We start from the raw sequence: 23,352 nt of genomic DNA on the forward strand, positions 1-23,352 counted from the left end.
CTTAGCCCCGGTTAACCGTCATAAAACTTGGCCAGGCCAACCCGCCTTTAAGCCACGTTCTATAGCAACCAAGCCAGAAAAAAAAACAGAAAATATATAAAAGATGTCGAGTCCTAGTCACCAGGAAGGCGGGCAATCATTAATAATGGAAATGGTCGTAATATTCGGCTTTAATGAAAAGACTCATTATAGTTTAATAGCGACCTGGCCAAGAGCCAAACAATAAATAAAGTTCCATTTTATTACGCGAGCACATATGAAAACTTGTACACAAAGAAAAAACAAGTCAGCATATATGTCTTCGGCTCTCAGACATCTCCATGACACCCAACTAGGAGCGTGTTATTCTAGTTTAGTGGTACTGGGGATGACCGAAGCGGCAACCGCCCTCGACGGGAGTTAAATAAAAGCAGAAATTCCTACAAAAGCCAACAAATGCCCAGGATTATATTCATCATTTCCATTGAACCGGAAACACTCACAACAAATTAAATTTTTGCTAGACGAAACGGCGCGAATGGATAGGATCACAGTCAGTACAAAGGGCATTTAAACTTCCTAGAATTATCACCATGAACGCTTTCAGAGAATTCTATTTATACCCCTATATTATTTCCAGAAGCGTCAAAACATTTTATCTGTTTATTTTTTGTAAGTCACTGCCTTGCATTCGTTTGCCTCGTTTTGGAACACGCATGGGTCTAATTTAATTCCCGAGAATGGAAACTGGCTATAAATAGGCAAAAATTCAGGCAAGTTCACAAGGACATCATGATTTGAGGAATGTTTAAAGTATTTCATTTAGATTGTGGGGCATGGAGCTCACAAAACTTGAAAGCCGTTCAAACTTGAAGTCAACGGCATCGAACTCAAACGTGTTGCAAGCTTTGCTGCTCCACTATTATTTTTTGAATTGCTGGGGAAGACCCACTAATTGGACATCGCATGATATTTGTGCCAAACAATTTAAGGATTAAACAGTAAAGGATGCTTTTTCCACCCAAGCCAATAAAAATAAAACCAGCTTACAAAGTATTTTTACTGTATTTAAATACAATTTAAACTTGATTAAAATTTAAATAAAATTTAATTTAAGCTCCATTGCAAGGACAAAGTTTATATCGACCACTCGGAGGGATGTGCGGATCGGATGATGAAGCCCCACATTAAATAGAAGTAGCTGCATTAATGGGTTCCCAGGGCGTTCCCGATCGCAGACCCGATCCCTTCCCGGTGCCAGTGCAAGTGCCTCTGTGCGTTCCGTTGCTGAGTGGTTGGGGGTGGCGTGGTAGTAGGAGGTCGTGTGGGTGGGGTTGGTGTCCCTAAAATTATGTACATTGGTGGTAAAGCTAAAAGATAGAATACTCGAACGGCTATCATTAGCGGTGAGAGTGAGTGTTGTCGTAGGTGTAAGTAGAATACAATAGAACCCGGATCGGGACTGATGTGTACCGATGTCCTAGGAGTAGAAGGTAAGCACGCTCGTCTGGTTGCCGCGCACAAACAGGAAGGGCGGCATGTCCCGGCTCAGGCTCTCCAGCCAGGCCATGTATAGAGGGGCGGAGACGATGTTCTTTCGCGGCATGGGCAGCGTCATGACCACCAGATCCGACTTGGTGGACTGCTCACGCAGATACTCTCGGAGGCGGAGGTACCGGTTCGTCTTGTCCTGGACCGCCAGCAAATCGTCGTCGCTTATGAGGACTGAAAAAATATGAGCACATGTATAATTTTTAAAACCAGAAATTCCGTTGTTAATTCCGTTCACTTACCTTCGTCCTCGTTAAGGGTGGCCCTGCTGCTGTGGCCGTTCTCGTTTTCCTTCTCCGGAACAACAAAGTCCTTGATGAGTTCATTGAAAAACTGCGTCGATGTTTCCTGGGGCTTCTTAGTTATGTCCGGAATAAGCGTCAGGTCCGAATAATCAATCCGAAACTTGGAGAGCAGGCTGGCCATTGAGCGCTGCTCGAATTCCAGCTCGGCCTTCTTGTTGGCCAAAGCATAGACCCTGGAAAGAGCACCATCGAAACAATGTCAATTATTCAGTAAAACCATATCACATTTTGCTGCAAGGCCTACATGGCCAGGACATCCGAATTGCAAGCAAAATGGGAAAAAAACATTCAGGACTATGTTGCAGAGCTATTTCGGACTAGGTGCACTTCGAAAAAAGGTTATGCAAAGGGATTTCAAGAATGCTTTTTCTCATTCTTTTTGATAATATATTTATGATTTTAAACAAGTGGACTTGAATCATACATAAGCCTGCCTGCTTCCCAAAATTTCATTCCAACCAAAGTTGCCAAAAAAAACCAACTCTCCTTTATGAAAAACAACATAAATATCCCTAAGCCAAACAAACATTTTCATTAAAATAATCAACTAATAAAGAATTTTCGGTATTTTTCGGGCCAAATTCAAAACAAAGGGCCGAGGCCGAAGACGAGGCAAGAGAGGAGACTCAATGGCTAAAAATAAAATTCCCCGAGGCACCTGCCATTCTGAAGCCACTTTATCTGCCGCGAAAAAATCTGCAATGAACGGAGGAGCACTAAGGAGGGTCTTCGTTTACCGGAGGGGGCTGGAATTCAGCGGTAATTTGCGGAAAGCTCACCTCAATTTGCACGATTGCCAGGTGCGCCTGGTGCTGATGATGTAGGGCAAGAGAAGGGTGAGGCCGCCGTCGTCGTACAGCCACCAGACATCGATTACGGCGTGGCTGCGCTTCCTAGTGAACTGGGTGAGGTCCTGGAGGACTTCCTTTGGCAGCTCCGCTCCACCCGGCCCCTTGTACAAGGAGGCGGGGTCATCATGCTTTAGCTTCGACTTACGCAGTGAGTTAGGCTGTGGGCAGATCGAAAAGTTTTAAATTGCCAGAGAAAATACAAAATTAGTCCTATTCCTTACCAGAAGATTGGCGGTCTTGGCGTCCAGAGGATCGGGCATACCGGAAACATCCTTCGACTGGTTGCCGGCGATGAAAGACAAGTCGCTGGTACTGGAGGCTACACGGTGGAAGGTCAGGAATAAAGAGAGAGTCCTTTCAGTTACAGAGTCAGCTTAAAGCGTAAAAAACAAGATTCATACGACGACGCTATTCATTCTGGGCGCATGCAGATACGATATCGAGCAGTGCAACATGCCTACATCCCAAGGGCTTTCCATTTCATGTTTCCCGTGTTTGGTTCACCAAAATTACTTTACATACACTCGCATATGTATATTCGAAATTCAAAACAAACAAGCGAACCCTTGGGGCACGTGCCGCTGCGGCCACCAACGTGCCCCATCCCGTTCCTGTCCGGGGTAGCCGGACATTGTTAGGATACAATTTAAAATTCAAATATACGAGAATTGCATTAATTTTCAGGCAGCATATTGCCGGAAAAAGGTTTGGCGAAAGCACAGCGCAGATGTCGGGCCACCGACGGGTCTCTGTAAGCTTACCCGAAGGGCGGCCAGGACCTTCTAACTTCCTCCTTAGCTTGAGGTTAGTTTCGGCAGTTAAATGTCGTTAATTTGCCGGAAAGTTTATGGCTTGATTGCGAAAGAAAAGAACATGCAGCAGCAGCAGTCGGTGACATGCGTGGTGAGTTGTGACATTTCGTGGCATTCGTACAATATTTACCTACGGCACAGCCTACAATAACATGGCATTCCATTCAAGGGCTTAAAGACACGCAAAGATCTTAGCAAAACACACAACTTTAACTTCAACTTCACCTGAACCGGCACCTGCACCTGGCCAGGAGCGCATTCTACGCAGACTCTGCTTGAAGCGCACTGCGTTTCGATTATCCGGAAAGACACGAAGATATATAATATATATACAGATACGGATACAGATTTTTTGATTTTTCACTTTTCAGCAAGTACCTCTAGCAGAGTGGATCTCTGAATTAAATTTAAATAAAGGTTCTGGCTTCCTCGACGTATGCATAATAATTCAACAAAAACGTACAAAAATTTTAATTATCGTGTACAAACAATAGAATTATTCATAAATGTTAATTACGCTACTATTTCCAATGAATCTAAAAACTATCAAAAACTCGAATGTGGCTAAAAATGAAATTTCGTTGTTTGAATAGGCCTACATGTCGTATGTGTAATATTTTTCTCATGATTTGATTTTGCGAGCCACTAATTACCCTTTTCGGGAAGTATAGGGCCATGTTATAGCCTCAATTTCAATCCAGAGATCCACTCAGAAACTAATTCCCCCTCTGCTTACTACTTACACTTCACAATCTTAAGGCTGCTCTGTTCGCTGGAGAGCACTTCGTTGCGGTTGCGGTCTTCTGGAGGAGATTACATTTGTTGTTGTTGCAGTGGAGCAGTGGTGTGGTTGGTGGTGCAAGGGTGCATTTTGATTGTGTGGTTAAGAGTGTGCAGGAATTGGGCATGCAAGATATAATCAGAGAATGTGTTAGAATTAATCAGAGGAACGCCAATCGAACGCCTGCTCCTTACCCTGCGAAACATTCCGACTGAGGGAGTCAATGCTGCCGCCCAAGCCGTTGCGGGCATGGCTGTCTGCCGCCTGCAGGTCCCCGGAGCTTTCGTTCGGCTGTAGGGTGCGCGGCACGTCAGCCACCGTCTTCCAGCCGTCCTGGGAGCCCAGCACCTGGGAGCAGTCCAGCCCCTGCGGCACCCGCAGGATAGCCACCGACAGGTACATGTCTAGGGCCTTGTGCATCACGTTGAAGTACTGCTGCAGTTCCTTGCGGTCGCACGTCTGCCAGTCCGTCTTGTAGCCCATCAGGATGATGTTGGGCTTCAGCTTGCCGATGCCCGAGGCCTGCATCAGGGCGCGTGTGCCAGACTCGAAGTCCTCACCGTCCACCAGAGCATAGAAACCCTTGACGCGATGCTTCCTGAACCAGTTGCCGGCCCTCTCCTGCAGGTAGGTGCGGTATTTCTGAGAGCTGGAGCCGCGCACGACATGTCCGCACACCAGAAGCGACAGGTTCTTGGTCAACATGTAGGCAAGGTCGACGAGAACCGGGCGGGTGTTGGGCAGGCCGGACAGGACCAGAATCTGCGGTCTGTAGTTCTTCACGTGCTCTTCGACATTGTTCAGCTGTTGCACCGACATAAGAGCATTCTTGTAGGTCTGAGCCTGGGTAGTGGATCCCCAGTTGACATCCGGCTTCCGGTAGGCCACAATTAAGTACAGCGCCAGCACCACGGCGAAGGTGATGAGTGCGGTGGCCCACGAAATCAGAAACATCACCGCCACGCAGAGAGCGGCGCCCAGGAGACTCAGCCACATGTTGTAATACTGCAACGAGCAGGGCATTTGTTGAAGGATTAAACGGGTTTAGAGAATGTGACTAGATAGACTCACCTTGAAGGTTGGTCGCCAGCCCACCGGCTTGGCCAGACTGGCATGGAAGGTACTGAAGTTGATCAACATGTAGGCGGCCAGGAAGAAGTTGGAGATGAGAGGAGCTATCAAGTTTAGTTCTCCGATCAAGATGAAGCTGTGAAGCCAAAAAAATAATACACCATTAGACATTTTTATGAAAGGATGAAAATAATTCCCGAATACTCACGCTGAAGCAATAATAAAGGTCAAGACGTATCCCCGCACAGGTTCATTGTTCTTGCCATATCCCTTGGCGAACCAAACTATTTTTGGGTAGAGCTCATCTTTGCACAAGGCCTGAAGGAAAATCCAAGACAAAGTCATGATATTCTTGCTCATTTTATTGACATCCTCACCTGGAAAACCTTTGGAGCCGAAACCAAACTGGCCAAAGCCGAGGATAGAGTGGCGGCAAAGCAGCCGGCATAGATCAGAGGACCAAATCCAGATACCAGCTCAATGATTTGGAACGAATTCTGGAGGCCATACAAGCATTCTCCTGGCTGACAGTCGAGGAAGGCAAAGGACCCATTTAACGTATCCGTAACATTTCCGGTGGCATCGCGGGCCACTGTGGCTCCGCATTGGAGCACCATGATCAGGTACGTTCCAGTCGTGATGATAATGGCCAAGATAGTTCCCTTCGGAATGGATTTTTGGGGGTCCTGCGAGACACGCTGTTAGCAAAGAAAAAGCATGTGTTAAGGTTAAGTGGACTAACCTTGAGGTCCCCGGATATGTTAGCTCCTGCCAAAATACCAGTGGCTGCCGGGAAGAAGATGGCGAATACTGAGAAGAAATCGTGCTGGACGCCCTTTTCCAGGCGGTAGTCCGCAAAAAGGTTGTTTTTGAATAGGGTGGCTGTCAGAAAAGAGGTAATTAAAGCAAAAGCCCTCAAAGGCAACTACCAACTCACAATTGTAGCCCAGGAAGCCCTTTGCCAGCTCCTCGTCGCTCTTGGGTCCGATGAATGTGCCAATGACAAAGTCACCGATGGCAACCAGCAGGATGATGAGCAGTCCGATTTGGGCCTGAACACAGTAATCGCATTAGTCACATTAACCCTAGTGACCCCCAATAGGCATACGCACCTTTGCCTCCCACTCCATGCCGACGACCACGATAATCAGCAGCAACAGGATGGTGACACAGCCTATGATGCGTACGTCCTGGACGCCGCCGTCGACAATTGCCCAGCCGTAGGTGCCCATCATGGCCAACATGGACTCGCAGAAGCCGACCACATACATGGCGCAGGCCACGGCATTCGCCAAAGAGAAAATCAGGCCAATGGAGCCGCCAAACTCCGGTCCCAGCGACCGAGATATCATGTAATACGTTCCACCTAGATGCGAGGCAAGGGTGAGTACATGAGAGTGCTAAAACCACATTGAGGTCCTGGACTCACCTCCCTTGATTACACCATTAGTGCTTATCGCCGACATCGACAGTGCCGTGATGGTCGTGACAGCGGTCGTTGTCAGAATTAATACGAATCCCTCGACAATCCCCGCCTGGCCCACCACCCAGCTGAGGCGGAGGAAGAGCATCACACCCCAGATGTTTAGCAGGCAGCGTATGAGGACACCTTTGATCCATCCGAACTTCAGGATGCCGTTCATGATGCCCGACTCTAGGTCCTGGTTACGCGTCAAGCTGTGCGTGTTCTGAGAGTTTATAGAGAGAAAAATTGCTTAGCATTTTTAAATCATGGTTTAAGGACATATTCTACAAGGTCCCTTAATTTTTCCCAGTGCAAAAATAAGCATTAAGTACCGCCTAGCTGAGGTGCTTGAAAAAATTTCAATAAAGCTGTCTAGTGTTGATAAATGATTCGGCAAACAGGCTGCGTACCTGCGGTCGGGGCCGAAATATCCGTCTATCCTACAAAAATATTCCGGGCCCGGGATCCGGGAGGAACCAGGGAATTTAAAGACACTGCCTCTGGCCCCATTGAAATGGATGACTTCAGCTACCAGGAATTTTGACGGGTGCCCAGAACCCACTCGGCAAAATATTATTAAAAGATTAATCATACGCCCCCGAAACCGCAGCGCCGTTTGCAAGCCAATTGAACTCTTGAACTTTGCACTTTCGAGAAGACCCCCAGCTTAATTGGCGGTTATTACAAGCTGGCCAAAGTCACATTGAAAGCCCGCCCAATTATTAGACGGCTTAAGCAAGGCTTACACGTTGCGCCGGAGACAATTAATAAAAACAAGGAGAAGCCATCAGAGGGTGCAATATTGGAGTCATAGCGTATCGGAGATATTGTGCAACTTGTCAGCAAGACAAATCAATTTATTTTCCCTTTCATTGACACTTATTTACGCCACCAATTTAGACCAAGAGGAGATAAACGAAAACATCTCAAAAGTGTGGAAACCAATTAGCGCCAATTGTTGGCGTTGCACTTTGTCTCGCGACGGGAAGCTGAAAACTTTTCAAAGTGATTCATTAGAATCAGCTGCTGGAAAGTCAAATGAAAAGTCAGTGGACCCTCTGGGCCTAGGGGGTATCGGACGGTAGTCAAGTTTAATCGGTAAAGTCTGGGACAAAGTAGATATTTAAGGGACCCACCCAGACCGCAATTATTGCACTTGACAAGCAATTTTCAGGCTGCAGCCATCCAGGGATTTCTCAGGCTGCAGTGCCAACGACCGGCAAATTTGAATCCTGTTGGCATTTTCAGTCACGCTCATGTGCCCCCGACACTTGCCAGGACTCTGCGTCCGGGTCACTTTATGGCGAAGTGAATTTCCCGATTCCGATAACGAATTCGATGAGTGTAAATTTAAATTTAAGCCCCGCTCGTAAAGCATGCGTGTCGTTATTTTATGGGTCCGGCGAAATTGTAATTTGTGACTCTCAAGGGTCCCGCGGCGCTTTTACGACCCCTTAATATTCATTTAGTGGGAGGACCATGGCCAGAGCCCTGCCCAGAAAAGGAGAAGAAAGTGTACCCACCTTGCCCGTCAGCGTCGCATTGTGCAGCTCGTCGAGCGTTGGACGGTAGGCGGCCTGGATGGACATCATGTTCCGGTAGTTGTCCAGGCGGGGTAACGCCTCTCGGGTAAAGTGTCTGTTAAAAATGAGGAAGCTTAAATCCATCCTTATTGCCTTATTGTAGGACCCACACATTGGGGGTACTTGGGAGGCAAGAGAGCAATGCAACTGACCGGAAACTTTTACCATATTTTGTGTCGTATTCATTTTCCAGCAGCTCGCGTTCCTCCTGCGAATCATTAGACTCCTCGGACACCTCGTTCTCCGGATCCACCTGAAAGCGAGTCGTAGTCTGTAGGTCCTTGAACCGGGAGGGCTTATCCTTGTCACGGAAGCTGCTCTTGATGGACTGCCTGAAAAAAGAACAGAGACAAACCAACACAAGGCATTAGTATCTTCATCAGCCATCAGCCATGCCTCATCTCCCATTGCCATGGATACGAATTTAATTGGGAAGATGCCAGATGGAGGGCATGGGTCGCTTCCCTTGTTGTCTAAAATAAAATGAAATAGAAAGCCAATCGACTTGACACGCCCAGTGAGCATTGGTTGGTTTTAAGCCCACTGGCAATAACTTTCATTATCCGTCAATTCAGTTTGGTGAAATTCAATTGAATTTGTTCCGACTTAGTTGGCGTTCGCCCACTTGAAACTTGCACTTTCAGATTGCCGCGCATTGTGCGGAGCACGCAGAAGGCATCCCAGATGATGCCAGTCGGTCTGCCACGGAGCAGACGGCCCCAGGACACGCCTACGAGCCCAGACAGGCGTTCAACGCCCCCACGCCTCCCACTCCCCTCGGGGGCAAGTGCCCCGATAATGTGTTGCATGAGCGAGCTTCTGACATCCTGACACCCTACACCCGCTATCGAGTGACAGGGAAGGATATTCTCTCGGCCAAAAACTCAAATTGGCAGGCAAACATTAAATATTAAATTAAACATGCTTTGAAATATTTGCTTTTAATTGAAAGGTAAATAAACAATATTTATATTATTTATTTTATTGGAGATGCAAATGACATGGCAGTAGTTCAGTCACAGAGGCATAGTTTCGGATGAATTTCAAAGCACTTTATGCAAATAGTTATATACATATATTTATTTTTAGAACAAATATTTAATTTTCATTCTTTCAAAACAAACAAAACAAATTGTTAGCAGGCAATTAAAAGAATAACTGAAGCTGAAAAACGAAATAATAGAGGTGCCATATATCTGAGGACCACACTGCGTATGAGCAACAACACTCATACGCCCCGTTGGCAGCTGCCAAGTATCCTGCAGTCGAGACTCCCGCCAAGACTCAGACCTCCTGCTGGTAAAAGTCTTTGCTCAATGCCCTCTAGATGTTTATATGATATATGTTCCGATGTCGGTGGAGCAATTTATGCGAGTGTCTATGTGGCGGGTCTGGAAAGTCTGGTTGGCTTTTCATTTGGAATTGCCTGGCAGCAGCGAACGTGGAGCGCACCCATAATCATGATCCCGTCGATTTGCGACGTCAATGAGATTTATTTAATTTGGTAGCCAACCACCTAGGAGGAAGGGAAGCGAGCCAAGAACTAATTGTCAATCTGGAAACGCGGATTCGCAGGCGCTTAAGTGTGGAGCACATCCTTAAGTCGGCTTATCATTAATTTATGCCAGAAACTCGCTCGTCAGCTCAGTGGATGCCAATTTGAGCCGATTAAAGGCATTTTAACATGAAACCGCTTGGCTCGTAATCGAAATTCCGTTGCCTTGCCGCCGTGGGAGCCGAAGCGCCTGCCTGGGCCATAAACAGGGCCATAATATTTTCATAGGCCTCATTATCATAACTTGACTTGGCTGGCAGAAGGACTTGGCTTGAGTCACTTGTCCCCGTGACATCGCCGTGATGTCACTCCATGTACTCGTATACATGCATATCGAAGCTTATAGTTGGCAGACCGACTGACAGCTGGCAGTCCACCTCCGTCACGGGGCCAATCCCTGTCCTCATGCAAATTGGCTGTCCACTGCCAACGGGGAGCACAAGCGTAAATGATTGTTATTACCGGGGACTGTGATTGGTGGCATTGTTTGATTCTTGCTACCGAATGTTGAACCTTTTGTGCCAACGAGTGTTGAACCTGCAGCAGGTCGGCAAACTTTCGGATATTTGATAGATGCGGCGGGTCCGGACTAAGGTCTCCGGTCTCCGGATTTGAATTCGTGGCTTGTTTCTGCTTCTGCTTCTGTCGAACGGGGAACAAGAACTCGGCTAGGAATTCAACAAAAATTTAATCAATTTTGAATGATTGGCTCTCGCTGGCTGATGGCTGATGGACTGAAAATTACAATCGCAGCAAATGTGGCGTGAATGATTAAGAGGCATCTCGTTGAGCACACAGTACCCTAAAAATACCAGCCCCGAAATATCAATCTAATCTGCATCCAGTCGAGTCCTGGATGGGGGCATAATTCATTTAAAGGCCTTTCCGGCGGGGCAGCGATAACTCTTGGGGCGTTTTCCAACATTCCGTGTTTCCTTTGTACCAGGATGAAACAAGGGCGGAATGTTAACGCCATAATTAAGCAGGAACAGAATACAGGAGGCGACAAAAGCAATCCTTGTTTGATGAAACACTAAACAATTACCAGAAAATGAAAAACTCGAGAAATTTCCATTCTGCCTAACAATAGACAAGGGAAAAGGTCGCTTAGGGTTCGAGACCCGAAAACCGCACTCGTTTTCAGAACGGATTACACTTAAATTAAAGGGTGTCATGTTTAAAATATTTCCTATCTATTAAAGTCTCCATGAAGAACTTATAGTTTGAATAAAATCATTATGTTTGGAGGACTAACTACTATATCTTTTCTACTTCATACCCTTTACCCAACTTAAGTGAAAGTAATTTTTTTGAAGTGCATCTCCCCGGACTCACCTTTGCATCCTGGGCTGGTGTTGGTTCAGCACTTGTGTCGCATCGAATGTATCGTCCTCGAGCAGCTCGCCCTCGGCATTTGTGAGGCGCCGGTAGACCTCGTGCGGCCCCTCGTCTCCGGGCCCCGCACCGGATCCGGGTGTCGTGCCTTCCGGAGCCTGTGCCTTGCGACTATTGCCATTGACCGGGTTCACTTGGAACCTGTTGGGCGGCCGCTCCGAGGCCGAGCCCATCTCGAAGGAGATTGTGTCCGACATCTGGGTCCGTGTTTGTTTGTTTGTCTGTCTTTTGGGGTGTTAAGGTCCTCGCCCGAGGAATGTTTTGCCAACTTCTGGTCCTGTCTCTGCCTCAGCCTCTGTTTCTGCGGTTTCCGTGTGCGGGTCTGAGTTTTTCTGAAGCGTATTCAGCCGACCCATTCACTGTGGCTAATTGTGTCTATAAGACCTGGGCCTGTGTCCTTTTGTCGGTCTGGGGAAAGGACACAAATCAGGGCATCCGTTACTCTGCCAGGGCGTTTAAAGGCAATGTCCGAGCGTGCTTAAAGCTATTCTGCAAAGAGCGGATGGAAAAAAGAATCCCATAAATCAAACAGAAACTGAAATAGCAATGGAAATGGAAATGGAAACCCCAATTCGCTGAATCAGTAAATGTTGTCCCAAAAGCAAAGTTTTTTCTATCCAAGCAAGGGCTAATGAAAACAAACTCGATTATGCATTAAGACATTTGTGTAGCATGTGTGGGCCAGCCGAGCAATGAAAACATTTTCTTTTTATTCCAGACAAAGGAATTAGGAACATATCTGCAGTGGTTTCTGTTTTTCCACAGGCTTGTCCAAACTTTGGGCTTTCGGTTGCCCAGATGGCGAGAATCCCACAAGCCTTTGGCTATTTTCCGTTGAATGGCCAAGCGGAGACAAGGTTTTAAAAATGTATAAAGGCTTCTTTTTCTAGACCGCTGCATTAATAAGCTATTTGAATAATTCATAAAGCGAAACTCAATTTAAAAATATCTCAGCAATTAAAGCTTTCGCTGGCAAAATCCAAAATCAGGTTTAATTACCAGTCAGTTGTTCAATGAACTGCTGGAATTTAATACTGATATTTATCACTATTATTGATGATATTGTTTTCTAACTCGATACAATTCTTAGCTCGAATTCTTCTAAGCTTCTAATTTCACTTTGTAAGTTAAGAATTTTAAAGGAATGTTATTCGTGACTGCTATTTTTAAAAGTGAAAAGTTTTTCAACTCTTTGTTTGCCGGCCTGGTTTCATATTTCCGTGACGAAATCTCCGTAAGCCACCCTGCCATTCGGCGGATTCCCATGAGTAATAAAATTCCTCGACAGAGCACTGGATGCCGAATGCCAATGCTGGGTCTCGACTAAAAATAGCTTAAACTCAAATTGATGCAAATTAATCATGATTAGTCGGCTGCTGCCGTGCGGCGGTTGCCAGATGGATGGATGGTTGACACATGCCATCGGGCTTTCATGTGTTAGCTGGGATTCCCTTCGGGGCTCAGCCAGGCACACCTGCTCCTTAGGTTGAGCGTAGGCGGATGCGGAACCGGAACCTGGAAGCTTGTACGTGAAAGGAGTCCCCTGAGCACACCAATTTATCAATTCTAGAGCGAGGAATTTTATGTAGGTCAAGGGGCGAGCAAACACAAACAATTAGCATAACAAAACGAGCGATAACATAATAGAAAAGTCAAACCGATCCGGGGAAGAGCCCGAGATAAACAGTGAGTCGAAAAGAGACTTTGCAAAAAGCTGGCTAATTATGCCAATTACGCTGCTTTTCACTGAAATTGTGGGAACTTTGCTCAGCTGAGCCGAGTTCAGTGCAGAATGTGCACAAATTTATTGCAGCAATTAAGATCTTAATTCAATGAACCCGCTCCCAGCTTCAGTCCCGCAGCAGATGTCGGCTGCCAGTTGACAGGCTACATCCTGGGCCTAGCAGTGGACGGACTTGGGCTTGGGCAGGTGAGGAGGAAAGTTTGGGCATCCAGCTTATCAGCGTGAGACACAAAGGCCAACCCGACCCGGTGACCCTTCACCCGGCCAGACGGCCAATGATAAGCGCAAAAGCTGCAGAGTTAAAAGTTTTTCCAGTCGTCAGCTGCTGGTCTTCGACAGATAGCAAGGAATGGTGTCCTGATTCTCTCTGTCCACAGAGAGAAATAATTATTATTATAGGATTATAATCCTAGTTTTAGATATTTGTGTTTAGGTTATTCCATATTTTGGGACGAAACATTTTCCTTGGCGCAGAAACGTTAGCTGATTTATGATCCCATTCTGATTAATTGGCCAATTCTGGTGTAAGACTTTCTCCCACTTTCATGTTCCTGGAAGTGAAGCATTTAGCAAGCCATTTCTACGCTTTTGGGCCAACAAAAGGCAAAAGTCATTGATGTAAAAAACGTATCCAAACAATAATTGTTGACAGTCGGGAGCCCACTGAGATTCACTCCTGGGATGGCAATTTTATTTGAGCTTTTCGCTGGCCCGTTTCGCGTTTCATTACTCAATTCCACGCCCATTCGCCATTCAATTGCTTCAATAAAATTCGCATTTTTACAACGTCGGCGGTGCTTTGGCAACAATTGCATACACATACATTTTCGAATAAATAAAACCCAGCCCTACGCCCTGCGGGGAATTAAATGCTTAGATTTAATGGCCCATTTCGGGTGCGGGGCTTCCAACACAACTCTTTTTGGCAAAATCAGCCGGAAACTTTACTTTCACTCGTAGCAGTAACGTGCAACATTAAAGAGGGGAAACGCACAATGGGAAACATAAATTATAAGGACGAAATTCACACCGACAAAGGTCATCAAATACAAAAGTATTTGAGTACGAAAGTGCCTAGGAATTTTATTGCACAGCCCCAATTACAAGGAGCAGCAAAAAGTCGACATAAAACATCGGTGCTGTCAGCACAAGGACTTGCTCCACGTCTCGGTACCTGCAACCTAATGACACACAACATCACATGTCACGTGTTATCCGCTATTGCCCGATATTGATATCAATCGTTTTTATGCCCCCCAATAGATACGGATTCCCAGGCAGTAATCAGTGATGTGGCACGCACGAAAAACAAAACTTCTGGCCATCCTTCTTCCCTCGGACCGGAGTCCGTTGATCAGTGGATGACAGGAGGTCATCTTGTCAGGCCTCGACCAAATATATGTAACATGTATGTATGTTTGTGTATCTCACGGATACGCATCAAAGCGGATTAACAAACCAAGACCCAGATAACAAGGAAAACCAGGAGCAACAAAGTGTCAAAAACACACAGCACATCCAGCAGACAACAAAAGTTGAGCAAGTCAAGCGTGCTGATCCATCCGCATCCGCATTGTATTACATTATTCTCTACGCCCACCGAAAACGGCCAAATAAACTAGCAACTAGCCGGGCCAAGAGCACAAAAAAAGCCAAATCAAATAACTAAACGGAGCAAAAAGGAAAATGCGAAAAAAATGCAAAGTAGCTGGGGCAAGGGCGGACGGGGCGCAGGTCCCTCCACAGACAGATGGGCCAAAAGGACGATGGGCCGGCGCTTTAAGCCCAAAAATGCAAACTGTTTGGGTAATAAACAAGAATGGAAGTCATTTCGGCAATCGGGCTAATTCCTTTAGCCCACATCTCTTGTCAGCCCAAAGGGTTGCGTTGAGGGCGCATCCGGAGCCGAGAGTCCTGGGACTGGGGACTGGGAAATCCGCCTCGAGCGTCAACTGCTTAAGCGATTAAGGACCGTGCCACTGACAGGCATTAAAGCGTTAACGTCCATGTTGTCAGTCCTGAGAAATGACGCCGCATTCCTCATTCCGCCCACTCTGTAACATGTCCTTGTTCGCTCAGGAGCAAGTTAATGGCTCCCCGGAAAAACATCCCGACCAAATCCCGGCCAGAGTATGGTCTATATGTTGATATAAATCTCATCTTAAAGTAATTCTCTTTTGGCTTTAAGGTCATAGACTGGCAACTTAAGATATGCAAGAAGTATTAGTACTTAATATTCCATAATATTATATATAAAATTCAAAGGATATTCAGTTCTATGTGTGAGGTGCAATTCATGTCTATATCCTTTAGGCAGGAGCATTATTTATGCATTTATTTTCAAGGGCTTTTCAGCTTATTCAGCTTTTCAGTTTTGCAATCCTTTTATGTTACATTGCATGTTACATATTTGATATTTTAAGTAACTTTTTCAGTTGGGGAATTCAGCTTAAAATGTTCAGCTTATGTTAACTTTTGGCCCCATTCAGTCTTTAGCCGCTCTTCAAAACAGAAACCATAAAGTTAATTAATTAAATCGACTTCTATTGAAAACAAAAAACATTAAAAACAATCAAAACAAAATATAATTAAAACAGTTTTAAGCTTCTTATAAGTGAAAATAAATCCCCATTTTTTTTAGAATAATTAAATTCTAGGAAATCATAAACGACTCTTGACCCTTCTGCCAAAGCTAATGCCATTTTCATAAACAGATAATTACGTTATGAATATTTAAAGAGAAATAAAACAAATTATATTCATGTTACTGGCATGTGGAATTCAAGGAAACTGGGTTAGGCTAACATGACGGCTCCAACCTCCAAATCCAAATCAGATAGCTCCTCCAAACACGTTCGAAACTATTGCCATGATTACTGAAATGTGTGTTTCACTCACTGGTTTCAACACAACATTGGAACGCGTGTAAATAAATCGACAAACAACAAGTGGCAGTGAAATGCTTTAAATAAATAGAAACAGAATTGCGAGTGCGAAGGCAGCCAAGTATTAGGCCATAAGTAGTCGGGTCTAGAAAAGCATGAAACAAGTTTTGGTGGCTTCCAGCCTCCGGGGCCTCCCACCGGCCTCACACTGGGGAATGACCTCTCCCAACACGGACGAAAGTGGACGAACCGGGTCCCGGGACAAGTTGCCTTCTGTGCGACGTACTTATTTATTTATATCATATGGTTTTTCGGTTATAAATTTCAAATGAAAATAACCATAAATAATATTTCGCGGGCTTTTATGCCGCCAACAGAAGACCAGACTCCCGGTGCTGGTAAGTGGCTGTGGTGGTAGTCCTCGAGAAGGTCCTCGAGGGTACAACCGATGACTTTTTATGATTTAAAGTCGTAAAGAGCGAGCAGCCAAGTATTTACGACTCGGAAATGGAAATATCATGCCATTTGGTAAGTACGCAGCTGACTTTCTTTTTGGGCCCGGCTTAGACTGGCCGGGCACAGGGGCCACTGTTTTTATTCGGCTTCATTTGCGGCAGCATAAATTAAGTGCCACGACCCACACGGAGGCAAAAACAAAGACGGGACAAATCAGCCGGCGAAAACAAAAGCTGCCGCAGTGAAAGAAAGGTTAATAAAAATATATTGCAATTGCCACAGGCTGTCGGTTGGGAGTGGGGGTGGGAGTGCGGAAGGAGGTCTGATACTCCTGCCCACATATGTGGCGAAAAGAAAATAAGAGAAATTACTTATCCGGAATCGATGGCTGTTGATAAATACTGTGCGGTTCTCAGGAAAGAAGGCTTTAACAAGATTTCTTCGGCATTGCGAAGCAACCAGTCATAAAAAGCGAAAGTCTCATCAGCGGGCCAGAAACTAAAGCCAGTTCCTGGAAAACTGGAGGGCCAACCAATAAAGCTTCAATATTTGTCTTTCTTTTCTCAAGACACTCAGGTACAGTTGTACTTCCTTAAGCGAGACTTGGGATCAATTTTAGGAGTGCCAGGTTTTAGTACCTGGAAGAGTTCAAACCTAAGCAGTCTTTTCAAAACAAAACACATTTAAAAAGCCATTAAAAACGCATTAAATAAAAGCCTAGTACCTTAAGTATGGAGTTCCTACTCGGCGGGAGATGAATTCAAGTTAGGAACGTCCAACTGTATCCAAGCGACTCAGCAAAATCAGAAATATGCGACTGGCTTGGCCAAAATCGTGCTGATTGTTCACTTTGTTTCCCAGCGACTTATTATTAGGCGGCCACCTGCTATACTGAACGCCCGACTGAACGAGAATATATATACATATAGATGTGTGTCTGTTGGGGCTGTGGATCGTAAATGCACAAGCGGAATTGTCGACGCCGTCTCATATGAATATTGTCGCCTTAACCGCAGCTTAATGACTTCGGCAAGTGTGCAATAAAAATGGATATGGGTCATGTGGCATGTGCCCAGAGTGACGACTACCTTTAGCTCGTATCAATTCCCAGCCCAGAAGCCAGTGCCAAAGCCAGTGCAGCGCCCGACAGTCACGCAAAAAGCTGTCACACTTAAATCCATGCTAAATTTGCATTTTAGCATTTTATGGGTATTTTGCAAAGGCATGCATTCTGCATTTAAACACGTTCGGCAAGGACAAGCCACCCCAGGCACCACCCACTATGAACTAGCCCAAATGGCTGGGTATTTATGAAGCCTTCTTAGACTTTCTGGCGTTGTTTAGCAAATAGTTTTATCTTAATTGAACTGGCAACTGGTAATTTAATTAGGCACAAATCACTGGGGCATGTGTGTGTATAAGTTTTGGCCACAAATCGCAGTGTATAAGCCAAAAGCAAATACCTCTGCCCAAGTCCAGAACAAGCTTTGGGTCATTTGCACGTTTTCCCTATTTACATTGATTGGATAGTAAACCCTAGCTCAACGGGCAACTAGCAACTCGCAACTTTGGCTGCCAATTAGCCGATTTGAGCCGTCTAATCAGCCACTTTGAGGCCATTGGAGAACCCGTCTGAATTTCAGGTTTGCTATGCAAATCTTAAAAAACGGGCAAACATTGGCCAGCAGGTAAGTAACGATTGTTTCCACGTAACTTTCCGCTGCTAAACTTTAAAGAAAGATTCTCTGAAATATTTGAGGGCCTGTGGGGGAGCTAAGGTAGCAGCCATAGCCTCCGGGGATTCCCAAAAATGGCTGAGAGGGCTTTCAAGTGGGCTCGTGTAATCCACATAATTTCACAGGTCATTGCACGGATTGTTACAACCGGCGTCAGGATGATTCAGACACTATTCCCCACTCCTACTACACAATATATTATATATTTTATACAAACATATATAGTATGTTGGTAATATATAAGTGGAAACAAAGAACGATAAATAAGTACGTAGTCAGCATACATGTGAAATTTCAAGTTTGCGGCCCACAAAAAAAGTCAATAAGAATGCCAAAGCAAAGCGGAGAACCCAAAAGCGTTTACCTGGCCAATTGGGATAGGGTTCGGTTATGGCCCGGCTCGAACTGGCTTTTATTTCCTGGAGTGGCGTCTGAATTTCTCAGTTAACCCATTAGGGGTCTTCAGCCAGCAACATCAAAGCCAGCCATCTGCCTCTAATCTCAAATTGTTTAATGCTGATGCACAAAGGCCACCTCGGATACATAATTCAAATTAAAAGCGTATTCAATTTATGGAAATTCGGAGGGGTCGTGGGGGTCAGCCGCAGACATCACTTTGATTACTGACTTTTTGAGTTTCTTACGCAAAAGAATTCCGCCGGACACACGCCCATTGCCCATCGCCCATCGCCCATTTGCTGGCCCATCCGCCCACGCATCCGTAATAGCTCTAGCACTCACAATCGCACTGGCAATCGCCCGGCCAATTGCCATAAATCTTGATTAAACGTGGAAAGACAAAAGCGACAAAAAGAAAGGCAAAAGGTGAAAATTGTCAACGCCGTTTACCGTTCGCCATTCAACGTTTACCGACTACCGTCTACTGGCTGCACCGCAACCGCCGCTTGCCACTTGACGTTGCGCCTTGCATAATTTCCATCCGTGCCACTCGTATGCTCATATACTCATATACTCATTCCCATTCCAATTCCAATTCCAATTCCGACTCTGATTCTCATTCTAAGTCTTATTCCCGATCCCCTTCCCATTTCCGCAGTGGGCTAGCACTGCGAGAATTCTTCGGCTTCCTTTTCAAATTCTTCAGACTGAAGTCTCTTTTTTTAATAAACTGTGTATCAAAATGAAATATATGGGAGCAGATTTATTTATCACTTCGATAAAGTGTGTTTCATAAATCATATTTATTAATAGCTCTGATAGGAGGTTTTTCCGCCGCTGTAAGATATGACGAAACATTTTATGTAGCTCTGTTCCATTTAAAGAACGTGAATAATGTTTTTGGTAATAAAATTTTTGAACTTGGCCAGCTACGCGGTATTCCCTTAAAGTGATGAAGCTCTTCTGGTGAAGCACCATCCATAATTTCGAGTGCAGGCTGTCGTCGTCTAGTCATCAAGTGGCATCAATGCACTTTTCGGTGGAAGCCTCGAGCCCCCGACTCGGGAGACCCAGTCAGTCGCTTTGTCAAGGTTCGCAAGGTCAATGATTTATTAGTTTATTCCGTTGTTCTGTTGTGATCTCAGTTCGTAGAGAGACTTTCTTTCTCCGTCAGCTGGATGGAATGGTTTTTATATTCTTTTTGTTTGTGGCTGCGGCTGCGGCTGACAGGCTAAGCTCTTGGATCAGCCTGGGGCTGTCAGGTAGCGCCATAGCCCCACCGTCGGCAATCATTAGGGGGAGCAGCCAGTGACAATTCGAGTTGCATTTCCATTAGTCCATAGTCGTTCGTGTGTCAATGGTTTGGCAAATGGACAAGTTAATCGGGGCATGTGTCCCCCTTCCATTCTATTCACTTTTATGCGCTCTGACAGCGACCAGCTGAGGCTCAGCCAGAGCCAGAGCCATAGCCAGCGCCGGAGCCCCGTGGAATCCAGTTATGTGAGTACATATATAGGCCACGACCTTCAAATGCAACCCCATAAATGTCGACCGCGATGGGACTCAGCGCCTCGGGGTGGTGGCAAAGGAGCAACCCTGGGTCCTGGGATTCGGTTGCCATGCGGCCTTTTCTGCAGCTGCATTCAACCCAAATGTCTCGGGTCTCGGGGGTTTTTTTTTTTACTTATTTGCACAGGTTCCCAGTTATGCAATTCATCTTTTAGGTTTACACAGAAATGTGATATTTCAGTTGACTGTTTAATCTGCAGTTCCCACGAAACCTTTACTTTTCACGGCTTTTAAGCGACTAATAGATCTTAGTCATTATGTTTGAATAATATTTAGGGATTACGGAAGCACACCTTTAAAATGGAAAGCAATTATTCATGAATAGTTTTGACAACTAATTGAATAAAGTACTTGAAATACGGCGACATCTGAAGCGACTCGTTATCAGTCTCGAAATAACTCATAGAAGAAGGAATTCTCATAGCTCATAGAATATGAGCTCGGCTATTGAATAACAAACTATAACATGCAACTGACCGCAATCCAGTTGGACGATTCTCTTACATGCTCTTACATGGAAGATTGTTGACTACATATACCGTTGAGTTATTAGCCCATTTAATCCCAGACCGGACCCGGAAAACCAGCAATGGCTTTCAAGTTCAAGTGCATGGCAATCACTTAACGGCCAGAGATACACAAACCGAGTTGCGTGCAAGTGCTGGGGCAGGAAATCCAGGGAAAGCAATCTGATAACCTAGAGTTTCTGGATCACGTTTTTGACCCACTAAAGTGGGCAACCTCTCAGAGGGGTATTTCGAGGAATTTACTTTAAAAGCTTTCATAATTAAATTTGGCCAGGTTGGCGAGGTTACCGACGATGATTAGAAGGCACCACAGTGGGGTTTATTAAATTACAAAAAAAAAAAAAGCCATAGACCCAAGAAACCCCACAGCTCCACTCCGCAGTAGCAAAAACCGCCACGAAGATAAACAAAAGCCACACAGCTGGCGGAAAGCGAAGAATATACAAAAATTGAAATTTTTTCAGGCCATTCACGAACTCACCAAAACAGTAAAAATTAAAAATTCCAACCGGCAGGTAATCAATGAATTATCTAGGCTCATTCGCCTTAAAATTATTCACTTTTCACTGGCACACAAAATTTACACTTAATAGCCGTTCGGTAAATACCAAATACCGCGCCAGAGAAATCCGAAACTGAAAAACTCAGTCCAACTGAGGGCCGGGGAAGTAATTATTATTATCAGCACTGCTTGAACCGCTCGATTTGGTGGAAGACCCCCACTCGAAATTCCCCCCAAAGTTGTCTCTCACATAAACAAATGGAACTGAACAAAAGGGCACTTGATCGGCGTTTCATTTGCATTACCCCGATGCAATTTCAGGCGATGTTCCGCTTTCTTGCACTAAAAACAAGCGGTAGAAACGCTTTTGGGGCTAATTATTTGGGTTCCAGAGAAGCGCGCGCGTTTGGCTTGAGTGATCAGCCGCACCTAAGGCCGCTTGCCTCGTTGTTGTATCTTGCAGATACCACTCGTGTGTTTATGTATATATTTACTTTTTGCTTCTGTATCTGCACACTTGCCCCAAGGGCCTGTTGTTCCGATTCGAAAATAAATAAATATGTATATTCCTTGGGGAGCGATGAAGCACCGAAAATAACCATATCCAGACGCGGCTGCCTGGCGTTCTGCGATCTAGCAATTGGGATAGAGTACGTTTCTAAAAAACGTGGCACAAACTGCTGATCGTCGGCGAGCGACTGACACTATGGTTTCAAGCGATCGTCCAACATGCACCACGAAATTTCACGACAAGCACAGACTGACGGCCCGAGACTGGCTGGAGTATCTGTGTGAGTGGGACGACGACGATGACGTAGCTCTCGTGGCTCTCCGGTTCGGTGGTGGCTTTTGTACCCTTACAACTGTTTGAAAAGTGTAATTCATACCCTGGAGAATTCATGCCGGAGAATATAATGAGTTCCAAGACTGCTGACTCATGCCGAGCGTGAGGCACCAAGACTAATAATATTTACTAAAAATTATTCATACTTGTTCAGAAAACACAGATACGATATTCTTATCTAGCCCTTGTAACGACTCCAACGATCATTGAATTGAATGAGTTCCTCTCGAAAATATTCTCCAAAAGCTAAACATGTTTCGGGCATTATGAATAATTGGATTTGAATATCAACGTATCTTGATTTCGATATTGTATCTTTTGCCAAAGGGTAAACACGTTTCGGTTTAACAAACTGAGATAATTAATTCCAAAGAATTTATGTTCAAGATCGGCACAAAAAAAAAGCCCTAGAGAACACGACTGACAGAAATCAAAATAATATTGTCAAATATTTGAGAAAAACTAAAGGAGTGTCTCCCAAGTGCTTAATCAAATCTAAAAACAGTGTGAAGTGCAAGGTATGCAAATATTTGCGATAGAGACTATATATTTCTTTATTAAACAGTACAGTCGTATTGAATAATATCGAATATAGCTCGCTATCTGCAATTTCGTATCGTTGGTGATAAGAGGCGACTCCGGATGGCCTACAACCCTCGCAGTGGGTTACATTTGGAAACCTTGAAGGTTTATCAGACCAAACCATGGTCGATACAGGTTCGTAAAAAGTCAATAACTTAAAGCTATGTATATACTTTTGGTAATTTTGCAAAAATATGAAATTGTAATGGCAATCCTTTTTAAATAAAGCAATGATTAAGCTTTAATGAGGACTCTGATAAGGAGGTAATTTCAATATCAATTGTGGCTTTCAAGTGGCAATCAAGTTGGGACTAATAGATTTCACACATCCACTATTTATAGCCGAATCGATCGAGTTTTAATTTCTGTGAACTTAACAGATTAGCGCTCTTTAAATTTATGAGGCCTTCTGCAAACATTTACCGACGGACCTCATACCTAGGAATTATCAAACAATTAACGTCTATTTTATGGCAATTATCAGGCCTCACACCTAGTAGACTCTGGTAATCTTGACAAACGGGTGTAAATCATGCGAGAGTCGTCGGGCTATGCGGCTCAATGTTGCACATACGCCATGTGCCACACAAACGTCGCATGACATGTCGTACCAGAGTCAGTGGGTGCTACTCAAGATGAATTGGGGAAAACAACAAAAAACAGACACATGCACGGGTACTTAGATCAAATGATTTAATTAGCACTGGCCCCTCAATTGTGTTCGTTTTAATTACATATATTTTATCAGGCACATCCACAT

At 44.9% G+C, this 23,352-nt stretch overlaps 1 protein-coding gene across 6 annotated transcripts; it reads right to left on the minus strand.

The window, feature by feature from the left end:
- Positions 1–1,025: 1,025 nt before the first annotated feature.
- On the minus strand, positions 1,026–21,855 carry Ncc69 (sodium chloride cotransporter 69). 6 transcript variants are annotated; one of them, XM_070280498.1, is made up of 18 exons: positions 21,661–21,855; positions 11,289–11,837; positions 8,551–8,730; positions 8,339–8,453; positions 6,780–7,038; positions 6,463–6,716; positions 6,288–6,402; positions 6,093–6,232; positions 5,728–6,036; positions 5,559–5,668; positions 5,351–5,486; positions 4,474–5,284; positions 4,242–4,298; positions 3,724–3,783; positions 2,908–3,005; positions 2,615–2,844; positions 1,773–2,008; positions 1,026–1,704 (listed from the first exon to the last, which is right to left on the minus strand). In XM_070280498.1, exons 2-18 carry the CDS (start codon positions 11,543–11,545, stop codon positions 1,460–1,462), a joined length of 3,612 nt encoding a protein of 1,203 aa, XP_070136599.1. In that variant the 5' UTR covers positions 11,546–11,837; positions 21,661–21,855; the 3' UTR covers positions 1,026–1,459. The 6 variants fall into 6 exon arrangements, with proteins under 6 accessions (XP_070136599.1, XP_017090029.2, XP_070136598.1 ...); XM_017234540.3 differs by having other exon boundaries at positions 4,242–4,301; XM_070280497.1 differs by lacking the exon at positions 21,661–21,855 and adding an exon at positions 21,146–21,316 and having other exon boundaries at positions 4,242–4,301.
- Between the last annotated feature and the right edge of the window lie 1,497 nt (positions 21,856–23,352).

The sequence above is a fragment of the Drosophila bipectinata genome, chromosome 3L, assembly GCF_030179905.1.
Source record: "Drosophila bipectinata strain 14024-0381.07 chromosome 3L, DbipHiC1v2, whole genome shotgun sequence".
Classification (NCBI taxonomy): Eukaryota; Metazoa; Arthropoda; class Insecta; order Diptera; family Drosophilidae; genus Drosophila; species Drosophila bipectinata.

Coding starts and splice junctions, on each gene's coding strand:
- Ncc69 (XM_017234540.3), bottom strand. CDS start 11,545: ATGTCGGACACAATCTCCTTCGAGATGGGCTCGGCCTCGGAGCGGCCG. Junction 6,403..6,462: donor GCATGGAGTGGGAGGCAAAG/GTGCGTATGCCT, acceptor TACTGTGTTCAG/GCCCAAATCGGACTGCTCAT. Junction 6,037..6,092: donor ACATATCCGGGGACCTCAAG/GTTAGTCCACTT, acceptor CGTGTCTCGCAG/GACCCCCAAAAATCCATTCC.